This window comes from Coturnix japonica, chromosome 1 (assembly GCF_054131305.1).
Source record: "Coturnix japonica strain WE chromosome 1, WE-NBRP24, whole genome shotgun sequence".
Taxonomy (NCBI): Eukaryota; Metazoa; Chordata; class Aves; order Galliformes; family Phasianidae; genus Coturnix; species Coturnix japonica.
Genome location: NC_140663.1, coordinates 83,926,102 through 83,951,332, shown reverse-complemented (window position 1 = coordinate 83,951,332; position 25,231 = coordinate 83,926,102). Strand labels below are relative to the sequence as shown.

At 43.4% G+C, this 25,231-nt stretch overlaps 1 protein-coding gene across 2 annotated transcripts; it reads left to right on the top strand.

The window, feature by feature from the left end:
- The first annotated feature begins 2,863 nt into the window (after positions 1 to 2,863).
- STYXL2 (serine/threonine/tyrosine interacting like 2) lies at positions 2,864 to 24,841 on the top strand. Of its 2 annotated transcripts, XM_085547009.1 has the most exons (6): positions 2,864 to 2,982; positions 3,936 to 4,030; positions 5,040 to 5,271; positions 6,655 to 6,872; positions 8,463 to 11,320; positions 16,248 to 24,841. In XM_085547009.1, the coding sequence occupies exons 1-5, from the start codon at positions 2,870 to 2,872 to the stop codon at positions 11,285 to 11,287; spliced, it is 3,483 nt and encodes a 1,160-aa protein (XP_085403135.1). In that variant the 5' UTR covers positions 2,864 to 2,869; the 3' UTR covers positions 11,288 to 11,320; positions 16,248 to 24,841. The 2 variants fall into 2 exon arrangements, with proteins under 2 accessions (XP_085403135.1, XP_085403125.1); XM_085546999.1 differs by having other exon boundaries at positions 8,463 to 24,841.
- The last annotated feature ends 390 nt before the right edge of the window (positions 24,842 to 25,231 follow it).

Below are 25,231 nucleotides of genomic sequence, written 5' to 3'. Positions count from 1 at the left end.
CCTGACCCCACCTGGAGAGCGTGAGCGAGCAGCTGTGTTGTGCTGAGCTGCATGCCGGGGTTAAACCTGTACTCTGGAGATTGAAAGGAGGGCTGAAGGCAGCTCTGGCAAATACCTGGCATTACATTTAACTCAGTGCAGCTGGCCATCATGCCTTTTAAACTCTTTGCTGCCAGTGAACACCTGGGATGTCTCCATAGGCAGTAAGTAAATACACTGGCACTGTGATGGATAATGCCCTGTTGTTTGGAGACTTAGATAAATCTGTTGTCCTAAGTTCCATACACAGAATATGCTTCAGCATGTTCAGTACATGTACATAAATCTGATATTAAGCAACTTGTTTAGAAGCCTTCTATTTACCACTCTAGTTAGTTAGGGATATTCGGGCTCTTAAATCCTGATTCTTTTTCCCGACAGTTCTTTGCTGAGGGCTTCTGGAATTTCTGATAAATGTGGGAGACAAAAGCACAGCTTTAAGAGTTCCGTAGATCTCTGTGTGCAGAAGGAGTACGACAGCTGGCAGTTTTAAGGGATTTTAATTCGGTTTCTGTGTTGACCTCCTTTCCCTGTCTGGTGTGAGCTGCAATACTCATAGGTATTGACACCACCACCAAAAGAACTGCCATCATGATCCTATAAGTTGTAACAACAAAAGGTAAGGAAGAACTTTCAGGCCGCGTTTCTCTGTGTAACATATGCAGGTCCTATCAGCATCTCTGCCTTGTTGTGATGGGCTTGGCAGGATATTCTAGTCCTATAATACCTTGGGCACTGGCACAGGTTGCCCAGGGAGGTGGCAGAGGCATCGTCCCTGAAGCTGTTCAGGACTCGTGTGGATGTAGCACTGAGGGACATGGTTAATGGGCATGGAGGAGATGGCTCCGTGGTTGGACTGGGTGATCTTAGAGGTCTTTTCCAACCTGAACAATTCTATGATTCTAGGTTTAAACATCATCCCCCATTGCAGTTGTATCCAAAGATTCACAAGGTTGATTTTCAGAAGCAGTTCAGTGACTTAAAAGCATCAGTTTTTATTGGATATCTATGGTGTATGTGCTCCTGAAACTAAACTCCATTCTCCAATAATATGGGAGCCCACAAGCAAACGTCTTTGGATCACTTCCTCAGTTAGCATCAGCTAACATGAACACACATGGCACTACATTTGAGAAGTGGCTAAAACTTGCATCGTCCAGAGAAGACAGCTGTGAGATCAACTAATTCTTCCTCTTTTGGTACATCAGTATCTGTTCAAACCTGTAAGCCAAAATCCATTTCCTCCTTGGTGTAACTCCCAAGATTCAGTATATTACTTTTTCTTGTTCCTGCTTGCCTGGCCCAGTAAATGAATGAAGACAAGTCTAGGCTGTGAGTACACAAAAACCCAGGTACCTGCTTCATGGCTCTTCCCTGTTGTCATGCAGCATCCCTGCAGATGTGGCCTCATCCCATGGTGTGGACACAGCCCTCAGGTATGAAGCACAGGGCAGCTGCACCCCCTGCCCAGCACAACACAGCAGCACAGAGAGCTATGCCATAAGAAGGGTCTTTGCCCTTTTATGTGTCCTTTCTTGTTCAGTTTATGTTTGCAAAAGGAGTCAACAGTGGGATATCACCGCATGACTCAGAACTGGAGCCATCCATGCTGTAAACAGCGCTTCCAGCTTTCACAGTGTTCTCCCCCACCAGCCGGTCTGGCAAGCTTTGCTGGGAGTCAACAAGTCCAGAATGGAGGTTTCCTCATTGAAGTGGTATCAGAGGAAGATGCAGTGCACCTCAGTGCTGGCTTATCCAGAAGTGAAACACTACTCCTAATAAATTCGGGGTGGCTCACCCCTCACTGTGCGTCCCAAGGACATCAGGGGTCACCCCAGCATTTCAGGTTGTGCCCAGCTAGGTCCCAGCCATCTGGAGGCTCCCAACAAGTGAAGTCCAGCCTCAGCAGCTCTGGTATCTTCTCTGGGTGCCTCCTGCAAGGAGAAAAAGCACAGAGGGATGGGTCCCGCAGCGGGGAAGGAGTTAAGTGGCTGACCAGCTGCCGCCTGTGAGGCACTGAATTCCTCCCCATGCAGCCCAGCAGCCAGCACAGGGACAGGCTATATTTAGAGAGCTGATAAAGGCTTGGTGCCGACAGTTGTCCTGCCCCTCGATGAAGAAAGCACGGGGAGAGGGGGGCAGTGGGTTTCTCTCCCTCATACAGCTCCCTGCCAGGTTTCCTGCCCCGCTTTCAGAGCTCCTTTGCTGTGCCACAACTGGGACATAGCCTTTCATCCAGGCACAGGTGGTAAGTGCCTTTTCCTTGCTCTCTGCCTCCCTGCTGCCCTGTCAGATTGCTGCTTCCACCCAGCAGTTTTCAAGCTCCAGGCCAAGCAATGGCCGTCCTGGGTGAGCGTGGCTGCCTCCCTGCAAAAGGCTACTGGGACAAAGTCCTGAGAGTTAAGGTGGCTGAAACCATGGCTTTGGCTTGGAATTGGATGAGTGTTTCATGCTGGGGAGGTGAGATCTCATGTTTCTTTCCCCGCCGCTCTTTGCCGTCCCAGCCTAGCGGCATACAGCTCCGGCCAGAGACCATGCACAGGGGGGAGATAGAGTTTCTGCCTTGCCAGCCTTCCTCCTGCATGCTTACTCACGGGCAAGGAAGGTGCTGGTGCCTGCTGGGCACCAGCCAGGGAGCAGCACGAGGACACAGGATCAGCAGGTGCCCTGGCAGAGAAGCTGACATGGCTCCTTGCACCACTGCCTTGCTTGGGAAGATATGCATACCCTTCTGCCCACCGTGTGGCAGGGTTCACCACCAGCCTGGTGCTGCGTGTAACGGTGCTGTGTTGCATGTTCCTCCCTTCCAGCAGAGCCTCCCTCAGCTGCTATGGCCAGCGGTGGGGATTCAGACAGCGAGCAGGTGGTGCCTGATGAAGAGAAGGATGGCCCAGACGTGAAAGCAGTGCAGGCCCACTACCTGCGCAGCCCTTCGCCCAGCCGGTGAGTGTGTGTGGTAGCACATTGCCTGCCTTTCCCTTCTGCTCTCTAAAAGCCCAATTTCTACCCACTGTAAGGACCTGTGGATTTTTTATGTCCATGTTGGTCCCTTTTTTTTCCCCCTCAAGAAAGACTGAGGATCTTTGGATTTGGGTTTAGCTGAGAGCCATCTTTAGCCGTAGGCTTTGGGTACCAAACAGGAAGCTGTCATGGAGCAAGCAGTGAGTTATTGCATGTAAAAAAAAGCATGATCTAATCCTAAAACGAAGGAAAAAGTCATAGAATCATGGAATCACCAAGGTTGGAAGAGAGCTCCAAGATAACCCTTTTTCTCCCTTCCCCACTCTTCCTTTTCCCTCTGCCCCCTCCCCTCCCTCACCTCACCACAACCTATTCAGGTAGCTGTAGAGAGCTATAAGGTCTCCCCTGAGCCTTCTTGTCTCCAGAAGGAACAACCCCATTCCCTTTGCTGGTCCCCATAAGGCCTGTGCTCCAGAACCATCACCACGTTGCCCTTCTGTGAAGTTTCAGGGCCTTGATGTCTTTCTTGTAGTGAGGGCCCCACAACTGAACACAATACTCGAGGTGAGGCCTCACCAGAGCTGAGTACAGCAGGACAAACACTGCCCTGCTCCTGCTGGCTACACAAGTTCTGATACAAGCCTGGATGTCATTGGCCTTCTGTACTCACAGGTCACTGAAGCTCCTCTCCCTCGGGATCTTTTTTTTTATATATAGATTGAAAGGCATATTTGAAGCCTTTAGCTCTTCTCTGGAGAGCAATGTGAGGGCTCAAGGAGGGCAGGGCTCCCATTATATCATCAGTAGATCGTTTTTGCTCCAGTTCCCTCTTGTTGTCCTCTAGAATGAGTATAAGGCTTAATGGGATCATGGGTCATGGAGATGGGATCCCAGTAGAGGGCATTTGCCTAATAGGAAGTGTGGTTGTTTGGCAGGTATTCGATGATATCGGACGCTGATACGGAGAGCATTTTCATGGAGCCTATCCACCTGTCATCTGCTGTGGCTGCCAAACAAATAATCAGTGAAGGTAAGAGGAGGAAATGTGGAAGAAGTATGTACATAGTAGAGACCTGAGTTGCAATTGTTTTGCCTACTCAAAGTGACAAAAAAGCCTTTATGAGCAAACCACACCTGAGGCGGTGGTGAAAACTAAGAAAAAGTCAGAGAATCCCAGAATCATTAAAGATGGAAAAGACCTCTAAGATCACATTGTCCAAACCATCCACCCACCTACCCCATGCTCACTAACCATGTTCTATGGTGCCACACTTCCAGGGTTCTTAAACTTCTCCAGGGAAGGTTTCTCCACTACATCTCTGGGCAGCTGTAAGGTGGAATGATACAAAGATGGTAACAGATATTCAAGAGGTTATTTATAGGGAAAAACTCACCAATATGGATGCCTTCACTGGGAAATGCTGAGGCAATCTCCACTAGGAAGCAATCTCCAAGAGATGCTGCCTTAGTGGTGGTCAGCCCTTAAATGAGGTCTGGAGGAGGTGGAGTCAAGCTCCACCCCTTCTGGGAGCACAGCTCAATTACTCTCACCTGTGCTCCCACAGCTGACCCAACACTTGCCTCAGCTGATTAATCAGAGGTTCAGGCTGTGATTACCAATTTCCCATACAGTAGCATATAACAATATACAGAAATATACAAAATACAGGTTTATTGACTTCCTTTGAAGCTGTGGACTGAATCTGTGGCGTAATCATGTACTACAGTGATGAAAATGTTTTGGTTGCTAGTTGCTTGCTGCAACAGTGTTCTCTAATGTTCTTTTGGAGCCAGAAGGAGCGTGCACTTTAACTCCCAAGCCATTGTGTCTCTGGACTAAGAGGACTGTGTACTATACTTTTCCCATTATAATTACCTTCAGGCTATTAGGTAAGCATGTATGCTCATGTGTTGCAGACAGGACAATGCGAGGTCACTGGGGAAAAAAATCTATGAGGGTTATCTTGGGAACAAAGAATGCCAGGCTGTGTATTTTATTTGTTTTTACATGATTTTAGTTAATTGTCAGTTTGTTCCAGAACTGAAGACAAAGCACATCAAGATAGATGCAGTGTGTCCCAAGATGTTAGAGTCTGCACAGCAGTTGATGGTGGAAGACCTGTACAACCGAGTTAAAGAAAAGATCGATGACACCAGCTTGTTTAACACTCCATGTGTCATGGACTTGCAGAGGGCACTTGTAAAGGACAGGCTGGAGACGCCAAGAGATGCTGTGGATGAAGTCTGGCCTAATGTCTTCATAGCGGAAAAGTGAGTATCAGCTTTTGTATCAAGTTGCATGAGTTTCCCAGTGAAGGGTAAGATGGAACCACTGAAGGCATAAAATATATTAAATGTATCTAATATCTTTCATCCCCAGAAAGTCACAGTGTTTTTTAGAATATTAACCGTAGAACTACAGAATCATTAAGGTTGGAAGAGACCACTGAGATCACCCAGTCTAACCACTACCCCATCCCCACCACACGTCCACTAACCATGTTTTTACCATGGTTTTGTAATTTTTGCTATTGATATTCCACACCATGACATCATGTGGAGCACAGAGAACAACTACACATCCCAGAGGGCCTCGCAGTCAGAGAGGGAAATATGTCACGGAAGTGACACTGGCTCTCTCTCTCACTGCCTGGCAGCGGGTGTGGGTGTGCTTCCAAGCCATGGCAACTACAATTTCGAAGTAGGCTTCTCGGTCTTCAGAAAACTCTCTCTCCCTTATTTTACTTGACTTATTAGCCTCAGTTTCAATTAGATTGTATTATACTGTGTTATCTTGCATGCTGATATAATGGTTAGTAAAATAAGATCTCCTCCTTAGATTGTTGCCACTGCTCCGTTTGTTTCCTTGAGTCCAGTTCCCATCTCCATACCCCTTCCCCTTTTCCATTCCCATTTTTGGGGTCAGAGTGCCAGGGACACTGACTCCACCCTATCCTTGGGCAGCCGGTGCCACTGCCTCACTGCTCTTTCTGAGCAACTTTGTGCCATCTGAATATATGTTCACACATATGCTCACGTGGATCACATAGTTCAAAGATCTCTGTATGCTGAGAAGTAAATATGTCTGGACCAGCATTCAGTAGTTTTCCTATGCTATTTTAAAGCTTCAGAAAATGTAGCATAAGAAAAGGAAAATGAGCCCAAATTGAGCTTTTCTGGTTGGAATTTGGCCTTGAAATTGGGACTAAAGACCTTCTTGCGTAAAAGAAAATTGAAAAAGAAATACCATAGCAAATGTTGAGTAGAAATGACTAGGTCTGCTGTACCACTGAGACACCTGTACAGGTGACCAGGATAGAATTAGAAGAGGATACAGTTTAAAACATCAGTTATGGGGTGATAAAAATGGAGAAATAAGTAAATGGCATGAGCCTAAGATGGCAGGGTGATTTTAAAATCAAGCTGAAGTTGAAACAGAACATGCAGCAATAGTGGTGAGTGCAGGCTTATCTTTTCCCAGTGAGCATTGAAAATAAATGTTTGCAGAACTCTCAAAAGACCTTAAGGTCTTAGGGGAGCCACGTGTTGGATGAGTGACGCAGACTGGGATTTGGGTAGCTCTTGCAGCACACAGCTTCTTTCCTACCTGAAATAGGATCACTGATATCTAACACCTTCTTTTCTTTTCTGAAGGAGTGTTGCAGTGAACAAAAGCCGTTTGAAGAGACTGGGCATTACACATGTCTTGAATGCAGCTCATGGTACAGGTGTATACACAGGACCAGATTTCTACAATGGTCTAAATATCCAATACATGGGCATTGAAGTGGATGATTTTCCAGATATGGATATCTCCAAACACTTCCATCCAGCTGCAGAGTTCCTGGATGAAGCACTGTTGACTTACAGGGGTAAGGCAAAAGGATTATATTTCTTTGGAATGCTTGGGAATTAATGGGTGGAAGTGTTACTCTGATAAACAGCCAATTATACATTTTTAAGTGGGTAGAGGGTAGATTCATTGCTCTTTGTATCCAAGTACAGAGAACACTTCTTGCCCATTTCTATGGTGCTTCATACAAAACAGAGAGTCAATTTCAACCACTATGAACGAGAGGACTCTCTGCTCCTCCAAGTTCTTACTCATAACTCCCATTTATTCCTTTTGCATATGAATGATGCTCAGTTTGTGCCACTGTTGACTTCAGCTCACAAAGACAGCAAATCCAACTTTCCTCCAAGGAAGAGATGATTTTTCACTGGGCTAGTAAGCTGAACTAGATCACCAAAGGGTACCAAAGACTACACAGGGGAAGGTGCAGGCAGACAGAAGAAAGAAAGAAGAGGAATGAGATCTCCCCCTTTTGCTGAGCTGTTAGATAGGCTTTACTGGCTGTTAAAACACTTGGAAGACAACTAGGACTCTGGTACTAAAAAAAAAAAAAAAAAAGTAAAATATATTTATTTGGAAAGTGTAGGAATAGGTGCATCAAGAAAATACCCATGGTAACACATCAACAGTCAGGAAGGAGGTGTTTAAACTGGCTTCATTAAGTTTCAGTGCAAAGAGCACGTTGATAAATTGGAGTTTATCACACATCAGGGAACAATAATTTCAGTTGTTTGCAGGCTAGCAAAGCCTCATTTATTCCCTTTGTATTCACAAGCTTTTATTTAACTTTAATTTGCTGTAAGACTATATTTAAAAAACAATATTTCTGTGCCAAAGCTTAGGGTTTTTTTGCAAGATTCAGTTACTGCGTAAACACAGTGAAATACAGCAGATCATTATGTCTCTCACTGTTTACAGAACAGTGGGTCCTAAACTTTGGAGTAAGTACCTGTGCCAGCTTACTGGAGTCAAAATCAGCTCTTTTCCTCTAGTTGCTTGGTCCTCCTATTCTGAGATCTACTCTGGCTCTGGCCTCTAGTCACTCCACCTGTAACAGATTCAGTGTGCCCTGCAAAATAGCAGATATGGGCTTTGGAAAAAAAATACATGATTAAATAAATATAAAATTTAAAAGTTCTATGATGTTCCTAATTGATGTTATTTGTGTATCCCCCCAATACCTTCTTGGAGGCTACTGCTAATATCTCCCTTTTCACATATGGGAAAACTAAAGCATGGAAGGCTTACATGTCTTACCCTATGTCAGCCTAGGAGTCAAGAATACTGCATTGCTTCTCTTTCTAATACCTACTGTGAGCTTTTTGATTAGTTGGGGAAATGAATTGTGTAGGTAAAATTATGAATGGTGCTTAGCTTGTTTTAAAATGTGCATGCCCGGAGCTTTTGAAACTGATGAGGTTTTTGTTCATAAGTATCTAGACTTTTACTAGGACTAAACTAGCAAAAATATATTTGTTACCAATTTCGGTCACTGAAACTTGTAATCTGTTTTTTAACAGTATTCAGAGAATGCACTTGTGCTACACATTGGAGCTACTTCTCTCTGTTTTAGGAAATAGCTAATTACTTCTGTGTTCAATGTCTGTAGGAAAAATCCTTGTCAGCAGTGAAATGGGAATCAGTCGCTCAGCTGTGCTGGTGGCTGCTTACCTGATGATCTATCACCATATGACCATTCTGGAGGCTCTGATGACTCTGAGAAAGAAGCGTGCCATTTACCCCAATGATGGCTTCCTCAAGCAGCTAAGGGAGCTTAATGAGCAATTACTGGAGGAACGAGAGTTGGATCATACTGGAGACGAAGATGTCACTCCTAGTCAAAGTCCTGTCACCCGCCCAGGGACATCTTCCCGGCTGTCTGGAGCTGAGGACTCCGAAAGTGTCATAGGACCCAAAGCACACTCCATCACAGTAGAAGAAGAAGACAACAGCAGCATGCTGAGTAGTTTTATGAGTTCTTCATCAGTGGGAAAAACTAGCTGGGTTTCCAAACGCTCTACCCTCATCAGTGAGGAGGAAGAGGAACAATTATATGAGGAATGGAGGAAGAAACAAGGCCTGCCTGCAAAGGAATCAGCAAGTGACCAGGGAAAAAGAGTGTCTTCGAGGCTTCAGGCTCAGGAAGGGGAGCAATATGAGGAGGATGTGGAACGGAGGATCCATGACTGGCAGCGCAGAAATGAGAGATACCAAATGGAGGGTCCACCCACAGAGGAGGATGGAAATTCTAACATGGGAGGAAGATCTTACCGATCAGGTGAATTTAGTGATGATGAGAGTGTGAGCAGTTTTGAGATCCGAACCCTAAAGCAACAGTTGGAAGCCAGCAGCTTTAGCAGGATGAGGAGGAGTCGCACAGACTCTATGTCTTCAGAGAGCACTTGGGACATGTGGAACCAGAGGCTGATGGAGATTGAGAAGGAAGCTGTTCAGAGGTATCATTCTAAGAATAAGAACGGTGGGGAGAGACAATCCCCAGAAACAGGAAGAAAGGAGAGGGATGTGGATGAGGAAAGCGTGTTGTCAGACTGTAGCTCCTTCTACAATTTCTGCCAAAGGAACAAAGACAAGCTGACTCCTCTAGAAAGATGGAAGATCAAGAGAATCCAGTTTGGCTTTCACAAGAAGGATTTAGAATCATCATCCTCCTCTGCACCATCTCCAGCAGAAGATGGCAGCCAGACTGGTGAGGAGGGGACTGAAGGGAGGAATTTGTCAGATGTTAACCTGAGTGCTTACCAGGCTTGGAAAATGAAGCGGCAGAAGAAGGTGAGCTCTGAAAGCAAGGAGGAATTTGTGGAGTTTGCCAAAGGTGACGATTCTGCTTCAGCTAAAAAGAAGCAGAGGCGGGTAGAGCTCCTTGAACGTTCAAAGAAAATTTTAGAAGAAAGCCAGTCCATGTGCAGCTGGGAGACAGACAGTACAATGAGTGGGAGTATCCCGTTGTCTGCTTTCTGGGCCTCCGCGCCTTCTGCGAATGGTGCTGAGGATGCAGCTTCTACAATGAGCATGAAGACAAATCATTCATCTTTATCACAGACCAGGAGCAGCACTGGGGCAACACAGCCAAATATTCCCCTTCCCAATCTTCCAGTTGGCCCAGGTGACACGATATCTATGGCAAGCATTCAGAACTGGATTGCTAATGTCGTCAGTGAAACCATTGCTCAAAAGCAAAATGAGATTATGATGCTGTCCCGTCCATCGTCTGCAATGGCCTCCAGTGTAATGTCAGGAGACCTTGGCAGGCGTGTAGATGACGATAAGATTTCCCTTCTCAGTTCTCAGTGTGGCTCATCTTTTTCTGCCTCTCATCTCGGTCAGCAAGACATGCACAGGGCTGAGTCTCAGTCTGTCCTGTCTTGCAATACCTCTGTGAGTGCGAGGGCAGAAGGGACTAGTGCAAACACGAAGACTATGCAAACAAGCAAACCACTGTATAGCCTCTTTGCTGATGATGTTGATCTAAAGAAACTCAGCAGGAAGGAGAAGGAGATACAGATGGAAATGAGAGAGAAAATGACAGATTACCAAATTGAAAAGGTGATAAGCGACAATAAACGCAGTACTCTATTTAAGAAAAAGGTGACCAAAGGAGAGGAAAATGAAACAGAAGATGATGTAGAAAGCGTAACAAACTACAGGCACCCACTGCAAGCAGATCTAGACAGAAATGATGCAGTCTTTACTCTGTCCAGTCTATCTGCAAACACAGGTGCACTTAAGTCAGAAGTACAGACTGATGTTACCAAGTGGCTCAGTGGCCTGAAAGCAGAAAAACAATCATCGTATCATGATCAAAGTGAGAATTTCAGAGAGAAATATAGCAGATCATCCAAAGTAAGAGAGATGGATTCTGAAACATCCAGTTACAGATTCTCCAGATCCCAAAGAGAAGAGCTTGACAGTTCTTCCTATGAGTCAAAAGGAGATTCGCTGAGAAGCGTGTCAAGATTTTCCTCTGCTTCGGCAAAAGAGGACAAAAAGATGTATAAGTTCTCAAGGTCGAGGGTCAGTGAGACAACAAGTTCTGGTGAAAAAAGCCCAGAACCACATTTTTTTAGCCAAACACCAGAACCATCCTATGACTCTGAATCCCCTGAGTCATCTACACAGAGTCGAGTTAGATCTCATCACGTGGAGGCATGTGAAGAGGAGGCCATGTCAGACACGTCAGAATTTGGAGCTAAGAGAAAGTTCACCCAGAGCTTTTCAAAGTCTGAAGAAAATGGAAAGAAAGAGGCAAAAGTGGAACAAAGTGAGGAGAGATTTGCATCTAGACAGTTCTCTCAGTACAAGCGAAGCGTGCGTAAAGAGGAGGATGAAGAATTGGATGATGATGCTATTATTGCTGCATGGAGAAACCGACTAGAAGAAACTACTGCAAAGCTCCGTCGGAGAAAGGAAGAGTGACCAAGGATCAGATTAGAGGAACACAAGCAGAGTGTAAGAGGCCTAGAATCACTCATCATTATATTTCTGATAATCCTTTGTGGTTTGCAGGGCATTTCCTGCAGATAGTTCTTTTCTTAATCAAAAGCGATAAAGGGAAGAGGTCAAGTTTTGGAAGTGTTTGTGGTTTTTCAGAAAGAAGATGCTAGAATTAAATGATCAATGTAGGTAGGAACACAATGTTGTTAGAATGTTAGGATCCAGGTGATGTTTCAGCAGCAAAGTAACGGTAGCACCTCCACTCGAAAGACCAATCATATCACATTTTGATTATTTCAATTTCCTAGTTTTGTTGAAGACCGAACATACATTTTTCTAGGGTTTTTTTGATCATAAAAGGCAGAAGCCAACAACTTTTCCTAGGAACTCGAAGAGTTCCTGTCTTAATTTTACTTGAGAAGATATTGCTAGAAAGGCTCCATTTTTTATTCCAGTCTTATGCGTGTCTACAGAAATAAGACTGTTCAGGAGAATACAGGTACTGTTTTCTTTCACTGAGTAGATGAAGCAAAGTCAAATACTAGAAAAAAGAAAATGCCTCCTTCTTTTTAGAAGTATAAGGCAGAAATGAATGTATTCCTGTGGCACAGTATTTGTCTTTTAGATAGAATTACCTTTGCTTCATGGTTGGTTCCTGTGAATAACTTTGGGCCAATGTAGCAAAATGCAGTAATATTGACATCAGTCTAAAATCTACTTCAAGATTTAGAGTTAGGGTGAAGATTAGTGTTAGTTTAGGCAGGGTTTCTGGAGCACTGGCTTCAGTTTGCTGTTTGTATGCGGCTCAGCTGAGTCTGTGCTCTCACGTTGATAGTCAAATTGTCATGTCTTGATTGTCAAGGCAATTACCTTAGTGGAAAAGAGTGATACACAAACTGACCTCATAGTAAAGCAACATATAACTAAACTGTTGGTAGAAGACATTGTGCAAAGACTTCTCTAAGGACAAAATGTATGTCTGTTGAGTGTGGTGCTTTGAAGCTTGATTTAGGAGGTGGTGGGTTTAGTTGTCCTGTTGTAACATTTTGTTACCAGGCGACATCCTCCACCTCCCCCTTATAAACACCTTGGCCAGTTGCTCTGGGTTCCTTCTCTGGAGTTATTTGTTCCCTCTCTGGGTCCTCTGGCAGAGCTGAATGTAAAACAAACAGCAATGAAGGGATGATGCAACAGCACAGCATCACTCTGTCACAGAAAGTTGTCTTTCTTCTCTCTCTCACTGTGATTCTTAGGGCTCACTATATTGCTATGCTATCACCTCTCACTATTTTAATTGTCTAATATAGGCAGTAAGTTCCACAGAGCCTAGTTTTTGTCCTTCTCTGTATGACACTACGCACATCAGCAGTGCTATCTAAATAATGGTTACTAATAACAAAATGCAGGTGCCAATTTTCCTAAACTTAGCATCATTTGTCTCGACTCTAACTCACTGATTAGACATTATCCCTGCTTCTCTGAAGATAAAGATTACTCTTTCTGACAGCTAGGACCAGGGCAAATGATAGCTACTTATTGTCAGGTGAATGGTGTCTCAAAATCAGGTGATTGAACAATAACAGGGCTAGAAAAATAAGAAGAAGAACATATTTTACTTGTGTCTCTTTTTTTTATGAGTAAGCACAGATTTCATTTTTGAAGTACATAAGGAACATTGTCTTGTTAATGTTCCAGGCATTCAGAGGTGCTGCAAGGCTTATAGTGCACAGCTACTGCAATATAATACACAATGCAATACAATGCATCCCTTACTTCCGTGTAGTTCTCAGAGGTTTTTCTTTAAAGTGGTGGCATTTCTGGCTTTGATCCACATTTGGAGATTTTACACTAAATTTCTGCAAAGTGCTAAAATAGGTATTTTCTGCTTTTCTTTACCTCTGCTAAAGTTGCTCTGTGCAAAACAATGTGATGCTTATGCTTAATTGGAGCTTACTTTAATTTCAATTTCAAAAAGATCTCGGGCGTGAGCACCGGATCCATCCTCTGCCTCCTCACAACAGTAAGTGGTTACTTCAGTTTTGATGGATCAAAGTGAAAGTGCACAACACCTTCTGGCAGTGAATCTGCTCTTTTACAAAGGCTGTTCCCTCTGAAAATCTCTCTCTCCCTTCCTAAGGCTGCTGCTGCTCTTGACAGAAACGCCTGTCCTCTGCAGGTACTGTAGGGGGCATCTCACACTGTAAAAGATGAGCATCATACCATGTAGTAATTGGTTTCATTTTGCACTGCACAGCACAGCCTTTGTTTGGGTAGCATTTTGATTTAAACAGCAATCCAGGTCTGCTGCACAAATAAATTATTCAAGACCGAGGGGCAGAATATGGTTCTGTAACCAGCCTGAGCCAAACCATCCTGATAGCGAGTTTTGACCCTTCTGGGAAAGGGTTAAGTGGGTTCTGCTGACTCACTGAGGTAGGTGGCTTATTAGTTCCCTTGTCTAAAAGAGAGATAAAAATGGTTTGCTGGGGAGAAGCCGTCTAGGATGCAGGCTGAGCAGTCATGAGGGAGAAGCCTTAGAAACAGCTGAACTTTATTTTCTTATTGCTTATATCCTTGCTAATAAAGCCAAACCCCCAAAGCAATAAGGGGGTGGAGATCATTTTGGACTCCATTCAGTGTATGGTCTGTGCTTGAAAGTGAGTTGGGAAAGGCTCCAGCTCACAAGTATAAATTACATGAAACAGTGACATAAAGACCTTGCATGGTGAAAATATTAAAGCATTCAGTCATAAGACCAATAACCAGGAGAGACAGAAATGAAGGGGTTGAAGGGAGGCTAGAAAGTCAGGTTTTAAGATTAGATTTTAGAAGGCAATACAGAATCGGTGAAAGAGGAAAGGTCTGCGCCAATTGTTTCGGGTGACCAGAGCCGCAGAGAGAATGTTTTTTCAGCAATGACACTTAGTGTGACATTAGGCTGAAAGAGTAGGTAAGTATCCAAATTTATCTGGGAAGGATTTTTCAGCAAATATGCTCTGGGGCTGATGTTTTCCTCAGTCTCACTTCGCTGCTGTAGGCAGGAAGGTGAGGGTTTTGGTTTTTTTTTTTTGGCATTGTTTAGTGGAAGGTGAAAGTGCAAAGAGCATCCATACAGTCAGTTAAGAATATAAACATAAGAACATCAGAAAGGCTATATGAGGTCAAACCAAAGGTCCATCTGGCTTAATATCCTGTCTCTGATGGAGACCAACAGTGAATACCTAGGGAAGAATATAAAAGCAGTGATATAAGTGATTTTTCCCCAGGATGATCTCCTAGCTCCCAGTCATTTGCAACTCAAGGACTTCCTGAGCCAAATGTGATATTTTTGTATTTAATAGCCCTTGACAGATTTTCCTTCCATGGAGGTGCCTAATCATTTCTGAGTTATAACTATTATAGCCTTGTACCCGTTAGCCTCTATGATCTCTCCTGGCAAGAAGTTCTATACTTACTATGCACTGAATGCTAAACCATCACACTGTTTCTGTTCTGAACCTGCTCCTTACCAGCATGCTTCAATACCAAGATACCGATCCCTGATTAGAATCCACATGGCCCACAAGATTTTACCCTCTTCTATCATTATGATGTCCCACCTTAACTGTCTCTTTTGCAGCCTAAAAGAGTTTCTCATTCCTTATGAGAGCTGCTCCATGTCTCTGATTCCTCTGACCAGCCTTCTCTGAACCTCTTGCAGTCTGACTTTACCATGTTTGAGATGAGAGACTGAGTCCTCACACATGGTGCAGTTTTAGCAGGGATTTATCCTGTGGCACAGAGGCCTCCTTTATTTTTCTCTCTGTTCCTTCCCTATCATCTGGTAACAGTTTGCGTGCTTTTTTGGCTGTTGCTGAGCACCAAGGTGACACTTTCTCTGAACTATTTATTATAGCCACAAAATCATGCTGCTGGGTGGCAGTGGTCATCTCCGAGATCATCGCTTTATAGGTTAAATTTTCCTATGTGCAATGCTTTACATTTTTTAACCTTGGGCTTCATCTACTATTTTAGTGCTTAGTGTTGCAGTCTCACTAAGTCTTGTGTTTTTTTCACAGCTGGCCCCTCACTTGTACTACTCTTGTTTCATTGATGTCCTTTGAAAAGAAATGTAGAAACCCAGGCTGTGTGGGGAACAAAGAAGTAAAGGAGGGTTAACAGGACAGAGAAACACATCTGATGTTGGTCTGAGTGAGATAAGTAAGAAAATGATGAAAGCTGGAGAGATCGGAGATAGGAAGTATTGAAAAAGAGATGAGAAGACAATAGGCAAATTAAGGATCAGATCTACAGCGGATGGAAGAGCAAGATATCTATGGGAGCCAAAGAGGCTAATGCCAAGTATTCATCTGTTTACTTGCACAACAGTTTCGCTGATAGGCAATTGGGCAGCCTCTGTGGGAAGGAGGGGGATAGTGGGATTTACAGAAATAATGGGTTTCTGGGAAATGGGAAGGAGGAGGACTGGGAGAAATGGTGACAAACGTTGATGGGACATACATGATAAAGTGGCATCTGTGCTAGGTTGGGAATTCAAGAAGCAAGTTTGAAAGGAAGTGGAAGCATTGCCAGAGAGAGTTACTCCTGGTGTATCAGCTGCATTCTGCATGGCCTTACTGGCAGGGCAGGGCTGCAGCCCATTCCTCCCCCCCCACCCCCACTCTAGGATTTTCAGGGCAATTTGTTTTATTGCTTGTGGCTCTAGTTTAGACTGGGTAATTTTAAAAGGCATTTAGCACAATTTCATTTTTATACAGCTCCTTGAGAAATGCTTACACATTAGTTGTAGTGGAGAGCTAGATGAATTATGAGACTAAAAGTTTAGTTGGGGATGGTTATGCTGCATTGTCTGCATTTCCTTAAAAGGTTTAGCTGAAATATATTGGATATATACATTATAACGTGAAAACATAGTATCCATATAACCTTCCTAAATTTATAGACAATCTAGCGGAGATGCAGAAAGCATGGGATTAATACAGTCTAGGGCTCGGAAACGGAAACTGCATGCTCATACACTCCAGCAGAATCTGCGCTGAGAGTTCCCTGCCCACTCTATGGAATTTCATTTGCCATTCAGAAAAACCGATCTGCATTAATTTTCTGCCTGTTTAGTTGTGAAGGAACCTTCAAAAATGTGAACCATGTGTAACAAATAAACAGTTCTCCAGAGAGATTGGATCGTTGCTTTAAATGGTGCGTGAATTGCCCCAGTCTTCTCAGAAAGGTGTTCACTTCTTTGCCTGGGAGTAATCAGTTAAATGCCAACAAGATTTGTTGTATTGTTTTTTGCATTAAAAGTGGATAGAGGTTAAAAGTAGGTTGTGGTGAGGTGCGGGATTAGGCTGCTTACATCGCTGGTACCAGCGTAATCAGTTTAGATGAGCACTCTGTCATTTTGGCTAACCTTATGAACATACGTTTTTTGGATATGGAAGAATTGTATCTCTTCTTTTTTTTTATTTTATTTTTCTGGACTGCCTTTTGCTTTCCAGTACATTATATTTTATTCAAAAGCTGATTTCATGTTACTTCCTTTTATCCTTCTGTTACAGTTGTTCAGTATCTTCTCAGCTCAGTGTTTTTCTGTGACTGCTGTTCCCCTACCAGAGTGTGCACTTGCACCCTCTCCCAAACATGCACACATGCATTCACAGACACACACATTTATGAGTCATGAGAGCAAGCAACAATATGGTTTAGTTCCTCCCTGAGACCAACAGGTTAAAGTAAATGTTGGAATGTCTATGTCAAGCCACCCAGATTTGGTGGTGCAAAAATCACCTTAGAGAGCAGGAGAAGGGACAGCCTGTTTGTGCTTTGAGCCTTCCCCTATATATTGTGTTTCAAGGATATTTGTTATCTTTTAAAATAGATAAACTTCATCCATATGCAAAAAATGTAACTGCTCCCACAGTGATTCAAACCTGGGAAATGTTAGACAGTGTGGTTAACTTTTAGTTAGGGCACGGGTGTCCTGGAAGACAGAGATGAGTGTAATGGGAAACTAGCTTCATTGTTAACTGTGGAGAGAACAATGTCCCTCCATAATCAATCAATCAATCACTTAGTGTTTTCCAGTGCACCCTTCATGCCAACATGCCTGAATGCTTTACGGTCATTAAATTAAATCAAAGAACACACCACAAAATGGACAAGGCCAGATCAATAAATCTTGAAACCTGATTCAAACTTACCAAGGACTCTGAACAAGTAGCCATGGAAGGAAGAACAAATCCATTCAGAAGGGCATGTACACAGGCATAAAACTGAACCAAGACATAGGTGATGTTAGTTAGAAGACAGAAATGCTTAAAGGAACTGATAGTTTTTATGGCATCACCCGACTACCAACAGCATCTGTCACCCAGAGCTCACAGTCCTATAGTCTTTTTGGAGTTCTGAGTGACATTAGAAAACAGCTGTTGTGGCAATAACTGATTACAACTGGCCAGATAGCTGTTCTCTTCGGGTCACATACTGCCAGTGATATACCTAACTTCAAAGGTTAACCTGTTTGTAATCTCTACATTTGACTATTGCAGGACACAGCATCAAAGAAAGATGTAGCACACATCAGTTGGTATTAAAGATTGTATGACTTCACGCATCTTCATGGATCATCCTAGAAATCTTTGTTATGATCTTTGTTATGACTGCATTTAATGCAGATCTGGTCCAAGGCCTTCTGCTGGTCTGGTAGATCTTCTCTTTCTCCCTGTTGGAGAGGAGAGCTTTATGATAACACAGTGTCCTTTAAGAAACTGCCAATTAATGAGAAGCTTTATACATCGTGCTCATAGAAATTTCTCAGTCACTGCTGTAACCTATGGAGGTTCACTCACGGAGCAGATGAAATGACCACAGGCCTAAGTACATCCAAAATTAAATGCAAAATCCGGTTCTTCAACTTAACCTTCCCTCCCTGGATAGTTTTGCAAGGCATGTGCTGCTTAGTCTGTGAATTGGATCTGAAGTACTGCCTGGAGGCAAAGGGTCAGAGGAGATTCCACATATGAAAAGCAGGAGGCCCTCAAGAGGGTGCAACCTCAGTTGCTGAACAGACACCAAAATAGGATGGATAAAAGCCCATATGAAACTCAGGTATGTGAGCAAGCAGAAGCTGACAGTCGCCCCTCAGGAATGCAGTATAAAGCTTTCACTTCTGCAGGAGATGAGATCTGAAGGTCTGCTTCTTGGGAGCAATCAGACCTGACCTGTTGCATGGTGCTGCAGCTGCATAATTGAATAGTTGTCTCAATTCATCCCAAAGAGAGTGTTCATGGTGGCAGTAGACATATGAAATTTGTAAGTCATTAGGGATAAAAGGGCCTATGCAAGGAAAGGTCAGACGTTATCCCCATGACCAGCAGAAGGGGTCTGTATTAAAACAAAGAAGGTATTTGATTTTCCTTTGAACATGGGCAGATGATTCAGACCCACCTGCCCTTCATATGCTCTGTCTCTCCCCTTCCCATCTCCTCTCTTTTGAAACAGATTTGAGTCCATCCACTTTTATATTTTCAAACAAAACTCATAAAAGGGCCATAAATATCATGACTCGCTAAAATGAAAGCTGTTTTCTTCTCCTCCCAGGAGACTCCTGCCTGAGAGAGAGACAGAAAGAGTTCACCTCTTTGAAAATTCCCCCCTCAGCTGAAGTAAAGCTGGTATCTAAGAGCAGTCTTCAAGGCTTTGTTCTTATCATCTTGACCTGGCTTTGTACTGGCTTCTCTCTGTATTGCCTGTGGAAGTGTGAAGGACGGGGCGAGGGGAAGGAATTTTGGCTATCACTGGCAGAGCAAGGGTCATGCTTGGAAAAGGGATCTCATTGTGGTTTCAGAAAATGTTATAAACTCAGCACACTGGCAGAAAGAATGAAGAAGCTCATTCCCCTGCTAGATCAGACCAGTGGTCCACCCCTTTTCTCTCTGATGTTGGCCAGAACAAGATGCATCTTAGAAGGTCTAAAGAAAGCCTAAGTGGGCAATTACGGGATAACCTGCCCTGAGTTGAATTTTTCTCCCTGCCTGGCCCAAAGTCCTCCTTCATCTCTCTGCCTTGGTTAGAGTTCAAGTTTCTTCCCTGAAGCATGACAGCTTCTCTCCCTTCCAAACTGCTTTTCATCCTGGCCTGTCTAATGCAGCTGCCTATGACAGTGTTGTGATGGGATGTATAGGTCTTGTCCATTGAGAGCCAGTGACACATCACAGCCTTACTGGAAAGAGAGATGGAGAGGTGAAGAGGAGGCAAGGGAGGGGAGCATAAACTCAGATGAAATATCTATCAGAAAGCTGGAAAGAAGAGTGAGTGGCTGAGAAGCTAATTGCTGCCTGCTGACCTGGGCTGTGCAGATAGCTTGCAAGTGAGCATTTTGGCTTTTCAGAAATTTCAGCCTGGAGCACACTGGGAAATTCAGCTCTTGGTTGAAGCTAGTGTTCAACTATACTTATATATGTGTGTGTGTATAATAAATCTGTATTTTTTACAGCTGTAGAAGTATTAGAGTGGTCCTGAGAAAACTATTCTGTTTCATTCTGAGAGAACTTTTCCTTACACATCAGTTCATTACTCATTTCTGGAAAGAAGTATTGGAGTAACCAGGAGCTAACAGACATTAAACAGGAATTTAAAACATGTTATTCTTCTATTTCTTCCTGACTTAGGAACCCAAAGCCAGGTGTTCTTCAGGGTGTAGGACCTCATCCCTGTCATATGAACAGGGATGGTTGCCCATATATTCTAGGTAGAGCAAAGATCTTATCTGATGGGCTAGGGTCTCCAACCAATAAAATGAAATAAATAATAGAATTATAAATAAGATAATCTAAACCAGTGTGGAAGCTCATTTGAGCTTATTTCTTCTTCACAAGAAAAAAGGAATCACTCTTATGAGATCATACGTTAAATAACAGAAAACAAGGTTGTCACTTGGAAAGTATCTCCTTCGCCAAATCCAATGTATCAGCTTATAAGCTGTTCTTTTCTGTATGCATCCTTAAAACTGCGGAGCTATATTATTTTTCCTATCGGCTCACTGGAGAAGGCAGCTGGGATAATTCTTTCCAGCAGCAGACCGCTGGCTGAAGTGATCTGTGCCCAGGCTTTCTCAGTGCTGGCTAACAGATTTCCCCCATGCTGGATAAATGAGATGCCAGAAATGCAGCAGTTTAGTGCCAGCCAATTCTCATGCTAGATTTTCTCTGATGAGTAGATACCCAGGTGAGGCCTTTACTTACAGTCTGTAGCACAACAGAGCAATTACCCTTTTAAGCTGCCATTTACAAGTTCAAATGGCTATTTTCTTCTCAACCTGTAACACAGTGCCACTGCCTGGTATGGATGAGGTGATAGGAATAATATTTCACTGTCTTGATCTCACACACGTGTCCGCAGCTTGGTCTGATGACAGCCACATACTATAACCCCTCACGGTCTGCACCCTCTTCCCTCTGTCCACAACTGAGTTCCCTTTATAACTGCACTTTTGCTATGATGACAGCAATGCAGCTATTTCAAGTGCATAGAAATGGAGACTAACTTGCCTATTATTCTTCCCAGTCACCTTTCTCCTTGTCTCTTCATGAATGTCTTGGAAGAGAGATCATCCTTGCGTGGCAGCTGGACATTCCTTAGCTCTCTGGGAGAGATACACTAAATAAAATATGATGCTAGATTCTACTTTCACGATAAAAAAGGAGCCACGTTATGACCTGATTTGGTATGGTTATACTGTAAATAGGCTATAAACAGTCAAAGGGAAAATAACCTGCAATATTCACACCATTGAGAGACTGTGTATTGGTAATCACTTTTTCTCCCTGCTGTTCAAAATATTTTCCAAGTGTCCCTGAAACTGCATTGATAGCAAAATGTGGCCCAACTCAGTGGCTTTAATGGTATTGCTAAGTGGAAGTGATTTTTCTCCTAGAAATTTTCAGTGAAATAGTCTCTATTTTGCAAAATTGAAATCATAGCTATTTCACTACAAAAACATTGGAAAAAGGCACAGACCATCAGAAGTATTTCTGAGAAGTCAGTCCCGTGTTTCCAAAAATGTTGTCCAATTAAGGAAAAAGTACTAATGTTGTAAATAGAGTGGCATTCCTATGCGAAGATGTAAAGAGATTTTTTCAATGTTGGTTGCTGAAGCTACTAGGGAACCTGCCTTCCATTTTATGCATGGGGGAACAGCAGCAGGTTTTTATTTTATTTTATTTTATTTTATTTTATTTTATTTTATTTTATTTTATTTTATTTTATTTTATTTTACCTCTAGCTCATTTTTTTCCCTTATTTTTTTTTGGAATAATTGTCATACTTTATTCACCATTCAGAGAATGAGGATTTTAAATCAGCGTATTAATTCACCATCACAACCACAAACCTTTTGCATGGGGAACTGGGCTACCCCTGGCTATCATGATGCTAATGGAGAGCTGCACCTGATGACCATTTCATAGAATCCTAGAATCACTGAGGTTGGAGAGGACCATTAAGATCACCCGATCCAACCACCAGCCCATCTCCACCGTGCTCACTAACCATGTCCCTCAGTGTCACCTCTACACAGTTCTTATACACCTCCAGAAATGGTGACTCCACCGCCTCCCTTGGCAAGCTGTACCAGCCTCGATGCAGACAGAATTCTCTTTGTGGGGAAGGTCTTTTTATTTATTTATTTAGGCTTGATATTTATACACAGTATTTCCAAATATTTCCTCTTCGTGACCTTGCCTTTATTTCTGAGCATCCTTTTCAACTTATTGATATTATAAATTAATATCTAAGGGAGTTGTTATGTACTGTTACTTCATCAGTATCCAGAGATTCAAGATGTTCTTACCCTAAGAGAGCTGTAAAACAGAACAGACCTAGGTTGGGAGAAAGAGATGTGTCTGGAAATGTATTTGACACCAGTAACTGAGCCTGACACTGCAGAAGAATAGAGGAAGACCTTGGAAAAGTTCAGAGGACTGAAAATTCAACTCACAAAGTCATTCTCCTTGAGCCATCACTCAGCTGTATGCGGCACAATTAAACACTCACTGGCCTCAAGAGAGAGCACAAGCGTGACTCTAAACTAGCGATTAAGTGTTCGCTGGAGAGGGGGAGACATATGTTCCAGGCCTTTTTCCAGAGAATATACAACGTGAGAGAGTTAAGGATTCATTAGTGCACGCTTATCCCCTCCCATGTGAGCGTTCCTGACTGCTAACCACCAAGCTGCGCTTCGTCTTTCTGGCTAAAAGAATACTGAAATAATCCATCTGAAGAGAAATAGTTGATGTGGGACTCATTAACAGCCCCTCTTTCACACCAGAACAGACGACAGCACATGAAAAGAGCATCCAATATGCACATGGAAACAGATTCACCTTCTCCTGGCAAGTTAAAGAACCATCCCATCCTCTGAGATACCTGAATACCAAGTGGAAAAAGGCTGCTCGCATGCTGTGTCTTGAGTTGGTGTCAGAACCTCGGGGCTCCAGGAACAGGCTGGAAAGGTGTGCTTTGTTGCAGCCTCATGTGTAGGACTAATCAGGATGACTGTAGACTACTGCCAGAAGCAGTGGTGGCATCCCCTCTGTTCGCATTCCCCAGTGACATCACAGTTCTGACATGATGTCACAGTGATGTGGGTGTGGAGTACATTGGGTTACCTTGTTGATTTGGTGCCTGGGTCATCTTTTGGCTCTGGGTCATGCTGTGGTATTGTAGGTGCTTTCAGATCCAAGTGCAGGCCATCCCCTGGATGGGGTATTCATTCCTAGCAAAACTGGCACCTTTACATGTGTTTTTCTGTTTGAGAAATGATTCGCAAACAGTCAGATGGCTCTGGCTCTGCATGGCAGATTACTGCCAGAGCACGGCAGCAGTTTGGCTAGAAAGCCAAAAGCTGGGCTGCATCACCTGCTGAGCGCAGGGCTTCTTCAACATTTAGCATTTCCTTTGCTTTTAACAGCACAACACAGCACAGCTCCAGCCTTTCTTTTTGCTTTGTCCTTCTCTCTTGAGACTTAAAAGTCTGCTGATGCCTCTGGAGTGCCAAATCTGAATGCAGATGGGCCACAAGTGGGCACAAAGTCAGCCCTAAGTGTGGCAGACAAAGCTCATTATTAGATTCTAGTGTTAATTCTGCCACTTTTCAACCGTTACGTTCAGAAAGTAGTAGGCTGACAACACAGAACCATGTATTTATTTGTGTCTCTGCTGAGTATGGGCCTGATGAGATATTGTCTTGTAATGTCATGGTGCCGGAATGGGAGGGCTCTGAGGACAAGGACCTGCTCTGAGTGAAGTGTTGTGCCAAAAGGTGTGCAGTGAGAACAGGATGAGGGAGATGTGGCACACTGCAGCAGACACAAAAAGGCTCTCTCTGCTCCCTTAATCTACCACTCAGGCTGAGTTACATACCATAAAAAACACGTTCTTTGCAAGGAGATCAGAATAAGATGTAAGGTGTTTGGCTTAAACCCTGCTTTTGAATGTAAATTGGGTCTGTCCTCCAACACATTCATTTTATTCTGTTGCTTTCAGTGGAACCTTTCCTTGGTTGCTCCTCTGGTGTTACTCTGGCCCTGACTGGTGGAAATCACAAACTCTGCTCACATCACAGGCTCTAAGAATCAGGTCCTCGGTATCTTGCTGTCGGTATCTTGCAATCCTGGCTGAGGGCAGCAGGGACTCACAGAACCCTGCCTACAGCACACCTGCACAGTGTTTTTTCCCGCCCTCTCCTGCACAATTATTTAGAGAAACCTATTACTTTAGGCCAGAACAGCCACGTTAATAACATCCACTGTTTGAGCCTTTCACTCAGGTCATTTCCTTGCAGCAGAAACTCACATACTGTCAAAGTTGACAGTGCTATGGCGGTTTATTGCACCAGAAGACCTGGCCTTTTCTTTCCTCCCATCTCCCGAGCTTGGCTGCTCCCATTATATGAGCCCTGGTTCACAACTGTCCTTAATAAAATCTCCGTGCTCCATATGCTCCCTCAGCCTCACTTTGATTAGCGCTCCTGCAGTCTTCCTCACTGCTGACGTCGGGTGCATGCACAGCTCTTCAATTTCCCGACAGCCCTTTTCAAACACTGGCTTTTAATCAGGCTCTGTTTTACCAGCACTTCCTTCTCTCACAGTGCTTTTGAAGCAGTGCGGCTGTTAGTGGTGGTGTTCCTTCTCCACTGCCCTTTTTTGTTGTTTCCATACAGAATTTCTGAGCTCTTCAGATGTCCTTTTTTTTCTTTTCTTTTTTTTTTTTTTTTTCCCCCCAGTTTCCTTTTTTTTCTGTGCCGCGATCCTAATTTCCTTCAGGATTTCTCCTTCCCCTCCTGGGAAATTTCTCTCTATTTCTGGCATCTGTCCTTCCTAACCCTTCCCACACATATATATTTTTTTCCTTCCAAAGATGGGGGGAAAAGAAGAAAAGAATCCATTTAATATTTTTTCTGTAGTAACGTCTATCTCATCTGTCAATAAATTACCCTTTGCCATCTCCGGGAGACCCCTTTGTCTCCCTTCACTGACCTTATTCTGTACCTTGCCTGTTTTTTTTTAAGGGAGGATGCAATATCCCTGGGCTGTCATTCCATGAAGAACAGCTGTCATTCCTCCCATAGTGTATGCGTATGTGGCTGAGGAGGGAGAGGGAAGGGAGGGGGGAATTAGAGGAAGACAGGGAGCTGCCACTGGGAAATACGATGGTCTTGTTCACAGTGGTTCATGTTTTTTCATTCATGATATTCACCTGGCAATGCTGTCTGTTTCTTCTAGAGGCTTTAGACATTCATTTTATGATTAACATAAATCTAACATTTGAAATATAGAATATTTATTAGCGAGTTCATTAAACACTTTTTTTGAAGTCATTATGCACGTATTTTTTACATTTATAAATGCTTTACACTCTCTACAGCTGCGA

Bases quoted from the DNA above. Each gene is read 5' to 3' on its own strand.
- STYXL2 (XM_085547009.1), top strand. From the start codon at position 2,870: ATGGCCAGCGGTGGGGATTCAGACAGCGAGCAGGTGGTGCCTGATGAA. The intron at 5,272-6,654 runs GTGAGTATCAGC...TCTTTTCTGAAG, and splicing joins AATGTCTTCATAGCGGAAAA to GAGTGTTGCAGTGAACAAAA. The intron at 6,873-8,462 runs GTAAGGCAAAAG...CAATGTCTGTAG, and splicing joins AGCACTGTTGACTTACAGGG to GAAAAATCCTTGTCAGCAGT.